The sequence below is a fragment of the Montipora foliosa genome, chromosome 12, assembly GCF_036669935.1.
Source record: "Montipora foliosa isolate CH-2021 chromosome 12, ASM3666993v2, whole genome shotgun sequence".
In the NCBI taxonomy this organism is placed as follows: domain Eukaryota; kingdom Metazoa; phylum Cnidaria; class Anthozoa; order Scleractinia; family Acroporidae; genus Montipora; species Montipora foliosa.
Window position 1 is genome coordinate 36,360,620 of NC_090880.1, and position 15,015 is coordinate 36,375,634.

Consider the following 15,015-nt stretch of genomic DNA (forward strand, 5'->3'; position numbering starts at 1 on the left):
TTTTCACTTGATGGATGCAATACACTACGTCTTGTTCATGCCTTCATTACCTCCAAGGTGGATTACTGTAATTCACTTTTGTAAGGTCAACCTAAATGTGTTCTGGAAGACTTATGTGTCCTGAACTGTTTTGCAAGACTTACTTATTCTAGAAGTAAATTTGATCATGTTAGATCATGTTATGCCTTTAGTTTTAAAACTCCATTTGGCTTCCTGTTGAACAAAGAGTTATTTTCAAGATCGCTCTGGCTACATTCAAAGCACTTCATAACGCTACTCCCAGTTACGTCACAGAACTCATAAGACCTTACAAACCTTAAGATCATCTGGCTACAATCTACTTCATGCACCTAGACTTAACCTAAGACTTATGGCGGTCTATCTTTTGCAGTTGCTGCTCCAATCGTATGGAATAGCCTACCTTTAGAACTACGAAGTTGTGCATCTCTATCTAAGTTTAAGTCTAAACTCAAAACTTGGCTGTTTAAAGTGGCTTTTGGTTGGGTGACTGAACAATTTTTTGTTATTTTAATTGGTTAAATTATGGTTAATTGTAATTTTTATTTTAGAATAATGTACTTGGTAAATTACCTCTGTGATAGCGCTGTTTGACCATAGGGAAATGGTGCTATACAAGCCTTTATTATTATTATTATTATAATAATATTTTAATAAACTTGTTGTTAGTAAATTTCTTTAGTTTTGACAAAAGGTGCAAACGGCTAGTCTTGAAAAGAAGTTGCCTGATTTTAGTTAATGCGATTATCACGGGGCTTGCAGTCAACCACTTGAGATGCTGGTAATAATGGAAAGTTAGAATGAAAAATCTATTGTTTTAATTGTCAACCAACATCAACCTCCTATACTGATCGAGTAAATGGAAACGGTCCATTGCTGGCACTCGACAGCACAGCAAACTATTCGCGAAACTATGTACATTTTTTGTATAACTTATAATCTATTAAAATTCAGTAATTACGAAGAATGACTTTTGAAATAATTCGCCTTGCTTATTGGCTTGGCTAATATCCACATAACAATGGTTGCTATCTACATAAATGGGATTCATTCCTTAACAAATAAATATGTTTGAAGAATGGCGTTATGAAATAAGACAACATTTGAACAGGGCACTTCCCTGTACCAACACTAATTAATAACTACGTTCAACAAACCTTACGTAAACAAATTACTCTAAAATGTAGTTGAATGCGTCTGGATTTATCGAAAGGTTCTTCGGTCTTTGTACTAATTAAGGAGTAATGAATCTGCTATTTGTAATACTTACATTTAGAAATACCTGTTTAGTTTTTGCAAACGGTAAAGGAAAAGGTTGGTTTTGACTTCTTAGAAGCTTCGATCTTCAATCAATAAAAAAATGCCACCCACCGTTCGAAGCAGAACGTATCCTATTTTCCGATACATCAGCTGTGGTCTCGAGTACATTTCCATTTATCTCTGCTATCTTTCGTTTAGAATCTCCATCCTTTCTAACGCTTGATATTGGATGGTTTACATCTCCCTTTGTAATTCCATTGGAATGACCATTTGATCTTTCGTGAGCCTTGCGTTGTTCGGCGTGTGAAGATTCCTCATCATTGATGTGTGGTGTTACTTTAGAAGCTCCACAGCCCATTCCAGAAAGCCGCTGTTAGCAGCTCTTTGCTACGATTTCTTTGCAGTCCATTGTTCTTTTATGGAACCAAACGAAGACAGTTCTGATCCTTCAAGTTTGTTCTCTCTTTAGACGAATATTTATACTACCACTTAATTAACAGCTCGGAAACGATATGACAGCCGTAAATTCCACGCGTTTTTTTCACATGTCTCAATAGTCTCGCTCAAAAATGTAGGTTACCATGTAAAGTTGTTTTGTCAATCTGAAAACGTCTCCAGAATGAAGTTGCTTGAACTTTGCAATCATGGGACAAATATAGGAATAAAGCGTGCGTTGCTATGCAACGAATGTAAACGCCTGCCTGCGCACAGGATACCAACCATTCGTTGGGTCTACCACATCGTAAACGAGTTTAGTTTTTAATAAGCAGTGTACTACGTGCTGATGAATAAAGTTCATGGTTTTCTTTGACATACTAGTAAAATAATTTCATACTTATTCAGGTATAATAAGCTCTTTTAATGACAGACCCTTCACATTTTGGTTCAGTTTCCTCGATTGTGTTTTGATACAAACCCTCACATTCTTAGCGTTTTCACATTTGTTCAAGGGCACTCTAGGAATAATTATTTGCAGTTACGACATACATTCAAGTATTGATGCTTCACTATAAAATACAGATATCGTGTTATAAATGTTCACAAATAATATCGAAACATAAATTCCGCTGGGTCTGATGTGATAAGTCACATGTACTTTAAAAATGTTTTCAGGACCCTTGGTGGAAAACTACTTCCCGTAACACTCCAACAACCTCATTTTCCTACCAAACTTTTGCTTTTTTTAATGTCCAATATCACTGCTAACCGACATTACACATAACAATGTGTTCAGCAACTTAGGGGTTTGACTTGCAATAAAATAAACATGACTCATCAAATTTAATAATAATTATTAAATTTGATGTGTCATGTTTATTATTGGTATATTATGATTGGTTTCCAACAGACTAGTTTTTATCAAATGACAGAAAACATCAACAGAAACTAAAATGAGAAATAGATAGGAAGCATACTGCCCCATTATAAAGAGGGTCCAACAAATGCGAAAAAGATGACCATGCATGTAAAACTTTTCATATTTTGTTTCAGCTTCCAAATAGCATAGTTTTACACCCTTTACGAGCAACTTTAATTCAGTGTTGTCCATTTTCTTTCTCTGTTTATCCTGCTAACCGCGCACCCCACCCTATTATATCCTGGATGTACGGATGCCTTTTGAGCATGTCACCTTCAGCATCTTCTCCGTAATACTACTATTTTTTCCAATCACCTATTGCTTCTTCATGATTATTTTTGGGGGGATGGGGAGAGAGGGTGGTTGGGAGAAATTCCTTCTTAGAAGCATCATTATTTTTTGTCAAGTGACATCAATCACTTTTGTCGTTATCAGAATTCTGACTTGCTGCAGCGGAAAAGCGCTCCAGCCTTCTTCGCCTTATTTCAGAGTTCTCATCATTTAAGTCTGAGTGAGTTTGTGAATTTTCTGTAACCACAGCTTGCACACCGGAGTCTCCAGGAAGGCAATGTGATGATGCACCTGACTGAGAAGAAAGTTCTGATTGTGTTGAGGTTTTTCCAGAGCTTGCAGTGATACCTTGTGATGACCCTAACCCTGATGGGCCTGCCTCACCCTCCCCCTGCCCTGGGGGCTCTGCTCCTGATGTTCCTGCCATCCCTGATCCAGAGGCTCCTGTTGAAGTGGAAGGCTCAGAAGCATGAGCAGATGATGGGCTGAAAGAAGAAAACAGGAAATACATGTATAAGTGAGTAAAGTGATCTTTGATTCACATTTCAGGCATATTCTAGCACAAATCTTTGTACAATTTGTGAGTATCAAGAAATGAAAAAAATAAATAAATAAATGTCTGTTTCACTTGAGTAAAATCCACTGATTTACCTTTGTTCACTGATGATCTGAGTATACTGATTAAGCTGAACTATAGCTGCATCCAAAAGGGCATGAATTGTGCGCAACATATTAATCCTGGCCTCAACATTTTGTCTCTCCTGAGCTTCAGCCGCAACTAGCTGCTCCACATTCAGGGATGAAAAGTCTATGTTTGAAGGAGAAGTCAAGCCACCTGAAAGCAGACGAAAAATAATAATTATTTAACTATTAAAACTTTAAAGCACTAACAGAAACCTGCCATGGTCAAACTGTTACAATGCTAATAATAATTTATAAGGAGTATAAAAAATGTGTTGAATAGCACAGTAAGGTAGTAGTACCCAGAATTAGTACAGTTAACAACTTAAACTTTTAGCAGACAAAGGCTAATATTTGAAATCCGCAACTTGAAAAGGTATGGAAATTGAGCCCAGCTTTAAAAGACAACCCTAGATGACCAAATAATTAATTGAAAAAACCTCCAAATAATCAGTAGGATGATAACTGCTTGTTTTTTTTTATAAAAGCAGTTAACCATTACTTCTAGGAAAATCTTTAATCTGATAGCTTATCACCAGCAATGATTTCAGTATGAGACCACTGCACAAATGGCCTTCAAACTGGACAGCTGTACATGTACGGTTTAGTTCAGGAGCGATTTGTGATAACCTAGATGAAAGTTTTTCATAGCTGAGAACTGAACACACATCTTCTTGCACAATTTGGAATAAGTAGATACATTAGATACATTATAGATACATAGAGAACATGTGATTTCTTTGCACAAGCATAATGCTTGGCAATTAGAAGTAGGCTTCATAGCTTACAATTCATAATTTTATAGTTAATCACATGATTTCAAGTGCAAATTGGATAAAAAAGCATGAGTAAATTTTTTCAAAGGCAAACAAAACTGCATGAGCCTGTTGGACAAGTGCAATTTGAAGTTATTGCATAAAAATTATGATTGCTTATTCATTCCAAATTGCACGAAAAAGAGCATGTGATTACTTTATAATAGCATCCATGAAGAAAAAACCAGATGGTCATAATTAGACAGAAGCAACAAGCACATATAACTTGGTCACAAGGAAGGGCTCGCGTTTGATTGGCTATGAATGTTTGTTTTTTTTTTAACCTCTGTTTGCACTGAGATACCCATATCAGAACTGAGTACGGTACTTTTCTTCATGTATGCTATTAATGGAGTAAACATGTTGCTAATAAGTTCAAATAGGCCCTGAGCACCTGACCTATTATAATTAATTATTTTCGACATTACACAACAAAAGTATTCACTCCCTGGATTGAACTACACTCAGTGAACCTAACATTCCAACACTCACCAAACAAAAAGGGTGGCATCATTAGAGGAGGAGGAAACATAAATGGTGGAGGTAGACTAAAAGCTGGCATCTGGAAATAATGCAAGAGTTAGATCACTCACTGGAAGTAAAAGAAGTACATTAATACTTAAATGGGGACAGTTAAGGGCCCACAGACAGATTTTTCGTGCATTGCTAAGTGAAACAAAATGTTTGAATATTTCTTTACACAGCATTCCCATGCATACGTATCACATTTTGGCTGCTAAATGACACAAAAGTAAAAAAGCAAGCAAAAGTCACCGCACAAACTGTTGTTTGCATCGAAGGGTTTTCCACGCCCCCTTCCTCGCACTCGTTCTCAGATCAACTGTGCATGCGTAAACAAACTGACTTCCCATTTGAGAAAAAGCTAAATTTCCAACATGTTTCACCCCCAAAATACAGAATATAGCGAAGCATTGACTTTTTCAAATCATCTTTTTTGAAAATGTTATGGGTATTTCAGTATCGTTTATCTCTTTAAAAAGAACATTTTTCAAAAGAAAACCATGCTTGGCTGGATGCAAAAATGACTACAAATTATCAAACCACTGATTAAATACCCAAACTGTGTAGCACATAGACAAATTTAGAGTTTTCTTTCGTTGGTCACATGACCATGGGCGTGGCATGATGATGTCATACTTAGGGTCATTGGTTTACAAAAGTTAGAAACTGACCAAAATGATGCAAAATTCCCTCAGATTACTTAACCATTACATCCTTAGCAACGCACCCCAAAAAAATGTCAGTAGGCCCCTAAGCTTTAGTGTCAATAATTACTTAGCTCTTATTAACCGAGCAGGAGGTCTGTATGGGAGAATCTTGACCATGGTCGTGAGTACAGATCGAACGCAGAACTTGTACTTGTACTAATATGTTACTATTACTTGTATTATACAGAATATATTACTTGTTATATATTCTGTCTTGTAAAATAACTTATCAGTCACTGATGAAGCCCTAACCGGCGAAACGTTTGACGTTCGATTATAATCAATTTGCCTTAAGAAGTCTTCATAAGTTATTTAATATATATCTATATTTTCCTCTTAAAATATATATATATATATATATATATATAATGGTACTGTAAATGTTTGTATTATTTAGAGAAAACAAAGAACACAGGGATTAAGTTTGCTTTTGACAAGAAAACCAATGAAGCTCATTTTAAAGCACCTTATAATTAGACACCTTACATCTTGGCTGTTGGACAGCACTTTAAAGAAGAAGACAAAAGAGGGAAATACATGTACACTGGTCATATTAGGACAATTTTCTTGGTCCTTGTGAAAAGCAGCTCTCTCCCATTTACCCCTTTGTTACTATGCATAACTTTTGTGCATGAGAGTTTGTATGGTATCTTACCTGGGCTTGGTTAAGATCAGGAGCTACACTGCCTGTAGTAGGGGTGGGCAATTGTGCAGCTGTGGTTGGCGCAACAGGAGTTGGTGATGCTGCTGCTGCTGCTCCTGTTGGTGCTGCTGCTGCTGCTGGACCTTGCGGTTGTCCAGGTGGTGCTGGAGGTATACCCATTGGTGGCCAACCAGGAAACATACCAGGGACAGCTGAATCAAAGTCAAAACAACATGAAAAATCACTATTGTTACACTCACCACACACTCCAGCATCTCCAGAGTATATGTATTTTCAACTGGTGTTTTTTGTTGCAAGTAATTTCAGACAGGCCCTTGTTGTTTGACGGAAAGGTTAACATTACACACTCTGTCGGACAGGAATTAATTCAGTGGATAGCTGTGCATGTCTTTGTCAGTAATAATAATTTCTCAGCAAAAGGTGTGAAACCACTTTCAACTAACAGAGTGCCTTGAAGGAATTGCTGATATTATTACCGGTAAGAGGACAAAGAAGAAACATTAACAACCTTTCAACAATGCAACTCAGAAGATCTATTGATTTTCTTGGTCTTAACTATCACTGCATGAGTTTTATTTCAGCTTCAAATAAATTACTTATAAATTTGAGAAAGAAAACAGCAAATGCCTCTGGAAATTTTAAAACTGTTTGGAAGTCTAAAAACTTGTTAATCAAGTTTCCTACCATTTAAAGGTACTTGAGGTGGTACACCTGGGGCAGGTTGAAGGCCTAATGGAGGGGCAACACCCATAGGAGGGTAACCAAACCGTGGTTGAGGGGCTGGCTGAGGTGGCTGTTGCTGTGCAACTGGTGGTGGTCTGAGGACATCCATTCTACATGTTGGACATGTCTGCTGTCGTTGAAACCAAGATCTTAAGCAGCTAGAGTGGAAGATGTGATTGCATGGCAGTTTTTTGCAACCTGTGGTCATTTCCTCACGGCATATGATGCATACATTGTCACCCTGTTGGAGTTCTTCAGGAGTGGCATCTGGATAGCTGGAAATAACAATGTGAAAAAATACAACTTACAGTACTTACATCACTTAAAAATGAGAATCAACTATCTAGGTGGAACAAAAGCAGTCGTGTTGGAAAAAGAGTGGAATACATATTAAATTTAAGTTTGGAAATGTTGTTTGTGAGGGGAAAAATTAATGTTACAGTAAACTTTTTGAAATTCCCCAGTCCAAATTCTTGGAAGCCAAGCCATAACCATTGGGACACATTTTACACGGTATACACACCTAAAGGGTAAGAAAATGGAAATTTTTTTTGTACTTTGCGGAAAACTTTGCCTAAAACTGTTTGCACTTACAGTGTATTCATGTTTGCAATAGCTCGCCGAGACATGATAACATCGCTGATACATTTCTTAAATCCTCTGCAAGACAACAATACAAAACAACTATCAAGCCAGGTGCATGACACTAAACGAGGCGGTATGTGATTTGGATTTGACAGGAAGGAGTGAGTTCTGCAGAGTTTGCTAACAGTTAATTTGTTTTGCTTTATTAATGATTGTGGACTGAATGGGCCATTTCATCAACATCAAACAACTAGCCAGTTTCCCAACTATGATTAAAAATCATTAACTATATCAGGTTGAAGGTATGATGTCCTGTTACGAAAATTGCGTATAGTTAATAATGTACATGTACATGTATTTACTCCAAGACATAAAATTGTAAATTGTTATTGTATCCCTTTATTGTAGCATTGACATTAAGGCATCTCAATAACATCAAATAACACACTTTATTATATACGTACCAAGATTTACGCACCAAAAAGGATCGAGATAAAAATAGTCTCTTTGCGCTAGAGAAGCCAGCTGATTGGTCATACGATTTTTTTCAAAAACGACATATCGACGCTCTGATTGGCTATATTGTTATTTTCACAAGTGAAAAATTGTCGTATCAGCCTTTTGATTGGCTAATATAATGTTGAACTTTGGCCCAGATGGCCTGTGTTTTCTCCACAAAAATACTTCAGAAGATCTTAAAAGGTTTTAAAAGTGCTCAAGCAAGGTATGGAAGGTAAAGATTATATTTTCTTTTATTTCAAAAAATATTTTGCTATTTGTTTGGGGCTTTTGTTCATGATCGGTGGTTTGATAGCCTCTCGATTAGCACTTAGCCTGTTAACTAGTTGTTTAATGTAATCTCTGGTAACCACAAACTATCCCACTTACTTCCTCCAGATCATGTTAACCATTATAATCTAAGGAGAAATAGAAAGTACGACCTCCCGGGTGTGCGCACCAAGCGTTTTCAGCGGTCATTCATTCCGGCCATGTGCCGATTAGCCAACAACACTGTGTAAATATGCGTCCGATTAGCTATCTGCTTATTGTTCTGACTTCTGTTTTTTTTTAGCATTTTGTAGTATTTTAAATAAATTTAAATTAGTCATACTCATGTATCTTAACATAGTATATATAGCGTATCATTGTCAAATTTGTAAAGTATTATGCAATTCAGCCTTTTGGCTGCGAAGTAATATTTTTATTAAACTATCTATCTATCTATCTATCTATCTATCTGACTTTATGATCTCTGTCCTTATATGATAGACAAATTACTTCATGATTGGCTCGTTCGTACGATTTTTATTTCTCATTCATTGTGAAGGATCGTGTAACTCACTCGTTCGCTTCGCTTACTCATTTGTTTATGCGATCCTTCACAACTCGTGAATGAAAATCGTACGCACTCACCAACCATGAAGTAATCTATATTTATGTTGAACTTTGGCACGGGTGGCCTGTGAACCAATGCCCGGAGTAAAATTTTAAACATGGCGGCTAACTGGTGTATGGTTTTCAAAGTTTTTGTTCTTTTATCGCTTACTTTTCCCCACAAAATACTTCAGAAAATCTTAAAAGCGAGGTATGGAAGGTAAAAATTTCTTTTACTTAAAAAATATTTTGCTATTTGTTTGGGGCTTTTGTTCACCATCGATGGTTTGATAGCCTCTCCATCAACACTTACCTCGTTAACTTTATGATCTCTATACTTATATGATAGACAAATTACTTCATGGTTGGCTCATTTGTACGATTTTTATTAATCACTTGCTGTGAAGGATTGTTAAACTCACTCGTTCATTTAAGCACTCCTCTATAATTTATAATGTATACTTGCCCAACCTTGCTGCATGTGAGTAAACATTTTACAAAGCAAGACTATCAAACAACTTAATCAATAGCACTTTTCATTTAAGAAAGTATGTCAGCATTGAAATGGTTTTCACACCCCTCTTTTGAGACACTCACTGCTCAAAGGGTCTTTAGGGGGGGGAGCATAATTATGTGTTGAGGTTCAAATTTTTTCAAAACACTTCAATTTTGACTTTTCTTTGTCTCATAATAATTATTATTCATTGTCATAATCTGAAACTAAGGAAAATGATGGAAAAAATTGATCCAGCAAAAAATTTGAACCACAACATATGCACTTACCAAATCCCTCGGCCTAAGGGTTGGCATTTGTTTCAATAAAGAATGCCTTACATTTTTCTACGACAGCAAACATTACGAGTCCTTGTTTGTACTCTTCATAACTTACCTTAAAGTTAAATACATTGGTCTAATGGCAAACAGTGGGAATGTATGCACTTTAATCATGATAACCATAAAACAGCTATACAGGACAGTCTTGATAAAACCTAAATAGAATACAAAGACAGCAATGACTGACCAATAGTCAAAACAAGGTGAGAAAATTGAGACACAATTTACCTGTAATTAATTCAGTATAAAGAAGGTAAACAGCTTTGTTGTCCCATGGATTTTCACTTCTAAGGTCGATAATATGCAGGACATATTTCATCTGTATGGTAACCACTATTGTCAGAAGAATGGCATACTGAAAAATCAAGAGAAAGATGTCGAGGAAATAGCAACATTTTTCATTTAATTTCCACTTCATCTCCAGCAGCTACAAAACACTTTTCCTTTGAAAAGAAGGCCCTAGCTTGGGGTTTAATTAAGTTTTAAAGTAGAAGTCTCGACCTTGTGATAGAGTAAGCAGGGTACTGTACTCAGTGTAGACTGGTGCTAGTACCCCACTCCTGGCTTCCCCCTGATAAGTTAATTAAAGGTATGGCTATGAATTTTGATTTCATATCAGGATATTTTTATTTATTATTCAACACAATGTGACAATGTCCAAATATGGTCATAGCATACTCAATATTTGTGGCGCCTACTTGACGTATATCCTGCGATATACGTAATTGTGTGTTGCAGAGAAAAATGGTAGTTTTTCCAGCTTTTTTTCCAATAAACGCAGAAAATTGTGCTTTGTCACCAATGTGTTGAATAATAAAACAATAATAATATCATCCTGCTCAATTCTGCGGAATATCGCCTGATTTTAGCCAACTTGACCAATGGCCTCGTTGGCTAAGTTTTATTACCCGATAAACACCTAAGCTGTTTTTTTTCAAAATAACTGCAAGCTGTTTTGTCAAGGTGGCAGAGGAAGAAATTAATACGAATTGTTATTGTTTTAATGAGACATGCATATTTTTCAAATAATCACCTGTGAAATTATACTAAAACAAGTATTCACCTCAAGCTCAGTGAATATGGTGAATAAAAACCGAGATGAAGTCGAGGTTTTTATTCACAGACATTCACTGAGCATAATTTCACAGGTGATTATTTGAAAAAATATGCATGTCTCATTAAAACAATAATAATAATTATTAATTTCTTCTTCTGTCACCTTGATAAAACAGCTTGCGGCCATTTTGAAAAAACAGCCTAGGTGTTTATCGGGTAATAATGACCTAAAGTGCAACTAATCAGTGCAGAGAATTTTCAATAATCACCTACAAGTACACTGTAATAGGCCATTTCCGAGTTCATGTCTGCCTCCTCTTCAAAGCGAGTCTAAGTGCGAAGTTTTTGTGATGGTAATTAGTTCTACTTTACATATGAATGAAAACTAATTTTCACAACAAAAACTTAGCACATAGACTCGCTTTGAAGAAGAGGTAGACATGAACTCAGAAATGGCCTATTATACTAATAAAATTACTACTACATGTATTCCCATGTCTGCTAGGACTGTCACAATGAAAGAAATTACTAAGAATCCTTATGCCTATAAATTAATGTGTTTTTGGTACGTACTATAATCCATAATTTGAGCTATGCGACGCAAGAACAATCTCAGTGTTTCACCCAGACATTGACTTCTTTGGCTTGTACGTTTTGTTTTCCCATTTCTGACCATGTGATGTTCTCAAGGGAATTCTTTAAAATTTTTGCCTTTTCATTAAATATTCCTGTACAAGCATGTGCATGAGACAACATTGAAAGAAACTGTTTTCTAGTCTAAGAGTAACATCACATGGTCTGAAATGGGAAAACAAAACGTACAAGCTAAAGAGGTCAATTGGCCAAAGGATAGATTATGCATAGCCTTTTCTCTCACCTCAAATCCAAACACGAGCTGTACTGAAGCTCCACTTTGCATGACTGTGTTGTACGCAATGTGAACTAGAACTGCATCTACCATGCCTAAAAACATGAGGAGAAGAACTGCTCTCACATGGAAGAGCCATGTTAACAAAGGACTTCTTTCCATGTAGTCGATCCTGTCCTCTGCCAGCCAATGGAAGCATTTTAAAAACAGAAGCATGGTAAACTGGGCTACAAAACGAGGACTGAAATCATCCCGAAAAACTGTGAATGCCAAGCAGGTTTCTGTGACTGCATACCAGGATCTCTCAATCAAATGCTGAAAAGTGGAATATCAATCCTCAGCACTACTGTACAGTGCTCTAGGTTCATGATACTTGAGGTAAACGTTCAAGACCTCTAAAGCAGGGCAGTCATAATGGTTGGGAAGAAGATGCCTACATAATGAATGTGACTATCAATTTTAAATGGGTTTATAATAATTATTATATCTCATCGTTCGTCCAATCAGCAACCCGAACGGCGAAATTTCTCTAGTGATGAATGAACGTATCGAATGAAACGTCATCCGACAGCTGTTGCACAAAAACCGCGCGCTTTGAAGGTTTGCTTCTGTTTGCTCAGTTGAGGAATTTATTTTAGAACAAGAAAACAGAAATGCCACTCAAAAAACTGAACGAGATGTACGATTGTTTGAATGAATTTTGAAAACGAAGGTCGAAGACAGGAAAACGGAAGGTATTCCAGCGGTTGAGCTGAATGAATACTGACTACATCAACCAATTTATCATCTCCGTCCGCGCTAAAAACGGCAATGAATAAAGCCGGCTCTCCTATGAAGTTAACTTAGTGGCTAGCTTGGAATGACAAAATTATGAAGAAAAAGGGTTATTCTGCTAGCATAACAAACGACCTGGTATTTGAGAAAACCAGAGAGGTTCTTTAGTCCAAACAAAAACAACTAAAAAAGCAAGGAAAGGGAGACAAACCCAAAGTGCCAATAGCTTTGACAAGCGACAAACTAAAAAACACTATTCACTTTGGACTACTTTGAAATACCTGAAACACAGTAAGTGTTGTAAATTTTATTAAATAAATCGTCAGTTGGGCGATTTTAAACCATTGTTTATTGCTTTCATCGCCCCACTCTATTTGTGCGAAATAAATTTGTCTATCAAACCTCAGTACCTATGAAATAAACACATTGCAGCATGGAAAATGCTTTGCACGATTTTTATCCACTCATTTCGTATCATTTCGTTTTCTGATACTACTCAACTTGTGAATAAAAATCATACGCACGCATTTTCCATGCAGTAATCTCTATGTATTGTATTGAGATTCAAAGCAATAACAAACGATCGCATTGCATCTAGGGTGAAAATGAGCCTTTAAGGACGGTGCCTACTATTGTTATTGCGCATATGTTCTGCGCATCTCGAGATACTCGAGTTTCCTATCGGTGATCCTTACCAATACAGTGATATTTTTGCGCGATTTAAAACTATCCGGAGAAAGTAGATCTCAGTAAGCATTCTTGGTATCCAAAAAAAAAAATTGGGGGTAGCCATGCATTTTTGAGAGATAATTAACCCTTTGACGTCCAAACCGGCCTAAACCGGCCAGACTTAGTATTTTACTCTGACACCAGACAATCTTACTCATCAATGGGGAACCCCTGGGAGTCAATGGGTTAAGCTTCAATTTGAGAAAAAAACACCATACTGTACATTGCTTTGTATTTTAAAGCTTTTTACAAATGTTCTTCAATTATCTTTGAAAAATGCGTGGTTATCCCAAATTTTCTTTTTGGATTTCAATACAACTTGTTTAGATCTACATTTCCTGCATAACCATAAACCGGTGCAAAAATACCTTTGAATTAGTAGGCACCATCCTTAAGCCTGGTTTTCACCAATGATGCTAGCAAAAGTACAAGCGTAGGCATAAGTAGCTTTAGCTAAGTGAAAATGAACATTGACATACCGGTAAGCATCAAAATCAACCATGGCCTCCACAATTTTGTTCAAATGCTCCGGCACAGGGTATCTGGATTGGAATGAGTGCTTTGATTGGCCTAACGTAGCAAATTTCAATATGCGATGCGAGTTTCGTTTTCACACAAATTATGCAAATGAACGCAAGCATTAGCACAAGCACAAGAAAAAGGAAAATATTTGATCCTTGTGCTTGTGCTTCAAACCCGTTTTCAGGGTGACATAAGCACTCTTAATTGCTTGCTTTGCTAGTGAAAACCAGGCTTTACTAAACAAGTTCAGGGTCCAATTACTTAAGTTATTGGACTAGCAGGGCTTAAAGATACCATGTTTCAGCAAACCATTCAGCCTTTCAGGAAGCCATACAACTTTTATTCCCTGTGGGAAAGGTTGGTGGAGATAAGTACAATCTCCTTTGCTTCTTTCAATAAAGTTCACAAAAAAGGACTTTCGCCAATCGTCATTGTTTACAATTACTCAAGGTATGAGGGAGATGTTACCTCCATTTCTGCAGCTCGCAGCTGCCCAAAGAACACCTTTCTCATCATTTTACCAAGTAGAATCACAAGAACAAATGCCTGGATGTACAAAACCTACCAAAAAACAAATTTCATAACCAAAATAAGTTTAAGATTAATTAGCCCTAACGATACAACAAACTCTTCCGCTCCCATCGAGCTTCTGAAAGAATAAGTTAAATTCCTATTTACTGAGTGCAGATGTACGACTTACCGCCATGCTAGGACTTGACTTGGTAAGGTAAATAACAGTTGGATAAAATTGATGTTTTTGGTAGTAAGCATTGGCGACCACAGCGCCTGTTAAAGCCAGGCTTGCTGCTGTTAGAACTACCTCACGCATGATATACTCAATATATCAAACTCGGAGCAAGTACTGATTATTTAGCTCATAATTAAAAAACAGTGCTGAGCCAGCTTCGTCCAAAAATATCTGTAAACACTAGACGGCAATCATTTTTCCGTGGCTCGATATGACTGGTTTTCACTTTCAGAACACGTCTTAACATACGGGGATTTTGTTGTCATTCGTAGGAAACCGCTGATATGCTTTGGGCTCAAGGACAGCTTTACAGCTTAATTCGGTTCCTGGAACAGAGTAGTTTTACTTTACCTGGAACTTCCTTTATCTATGCCGCTATTTTGTAGGCTTGTCCCTTTCCACGCACTCACTGCTCATCCGAAAAATTGTCACTTTCGCTAAAAACAGCGTGGATGTCGACATGATAAACCGTTAAGTACCCTGGGTG

The 15,015-nt window shown here is 36.9% G+C and overlaps 1 protein-coding gene across 1 annotated transcript; it reads right to left on the bottom strand.

Moving 5' to 3' along the window:
- Positions 1 to 2,102: 2,102 nt before the first annotated feature.
- Positions 2,103 to 14,765, bottom strand: LOC137980275 (E3 ubiquitin-protein ligase synoviolin-like). The gene is made up of 11 exons (XM_068827672.1): positions 14,481 to 14,765; positions 14,249 to 14,341; positions 11,765 to 12,070; positions 10,060 to 10,186; positions 9,887 to 9,986; positions 7,633 to 7,698; positions 7,000 to 7,313; positions 6,307 to 6,506; positions 4,915 to 4,984; positions 3,578 to 3,761; positions 2,103 to 3,411 (listed from the first exon to the last, which is right to left on the bottom strand). The coding sequence occupies exons 1-11, from the start codon at positions 14,607 to 14,609 to the stop codon at positions 3,048 to 3,050; spliced, it is 1,953 nt and encodes a 650-aa protein (XP_068683773.1). The 5' UTR covers positions 14,610 to 14,765; the 3' UTR covers positions 2,103 to 3,047.
- Between the last annotated feature and the right edge of the window lie 250 nt (positions 14,766 to 15,015).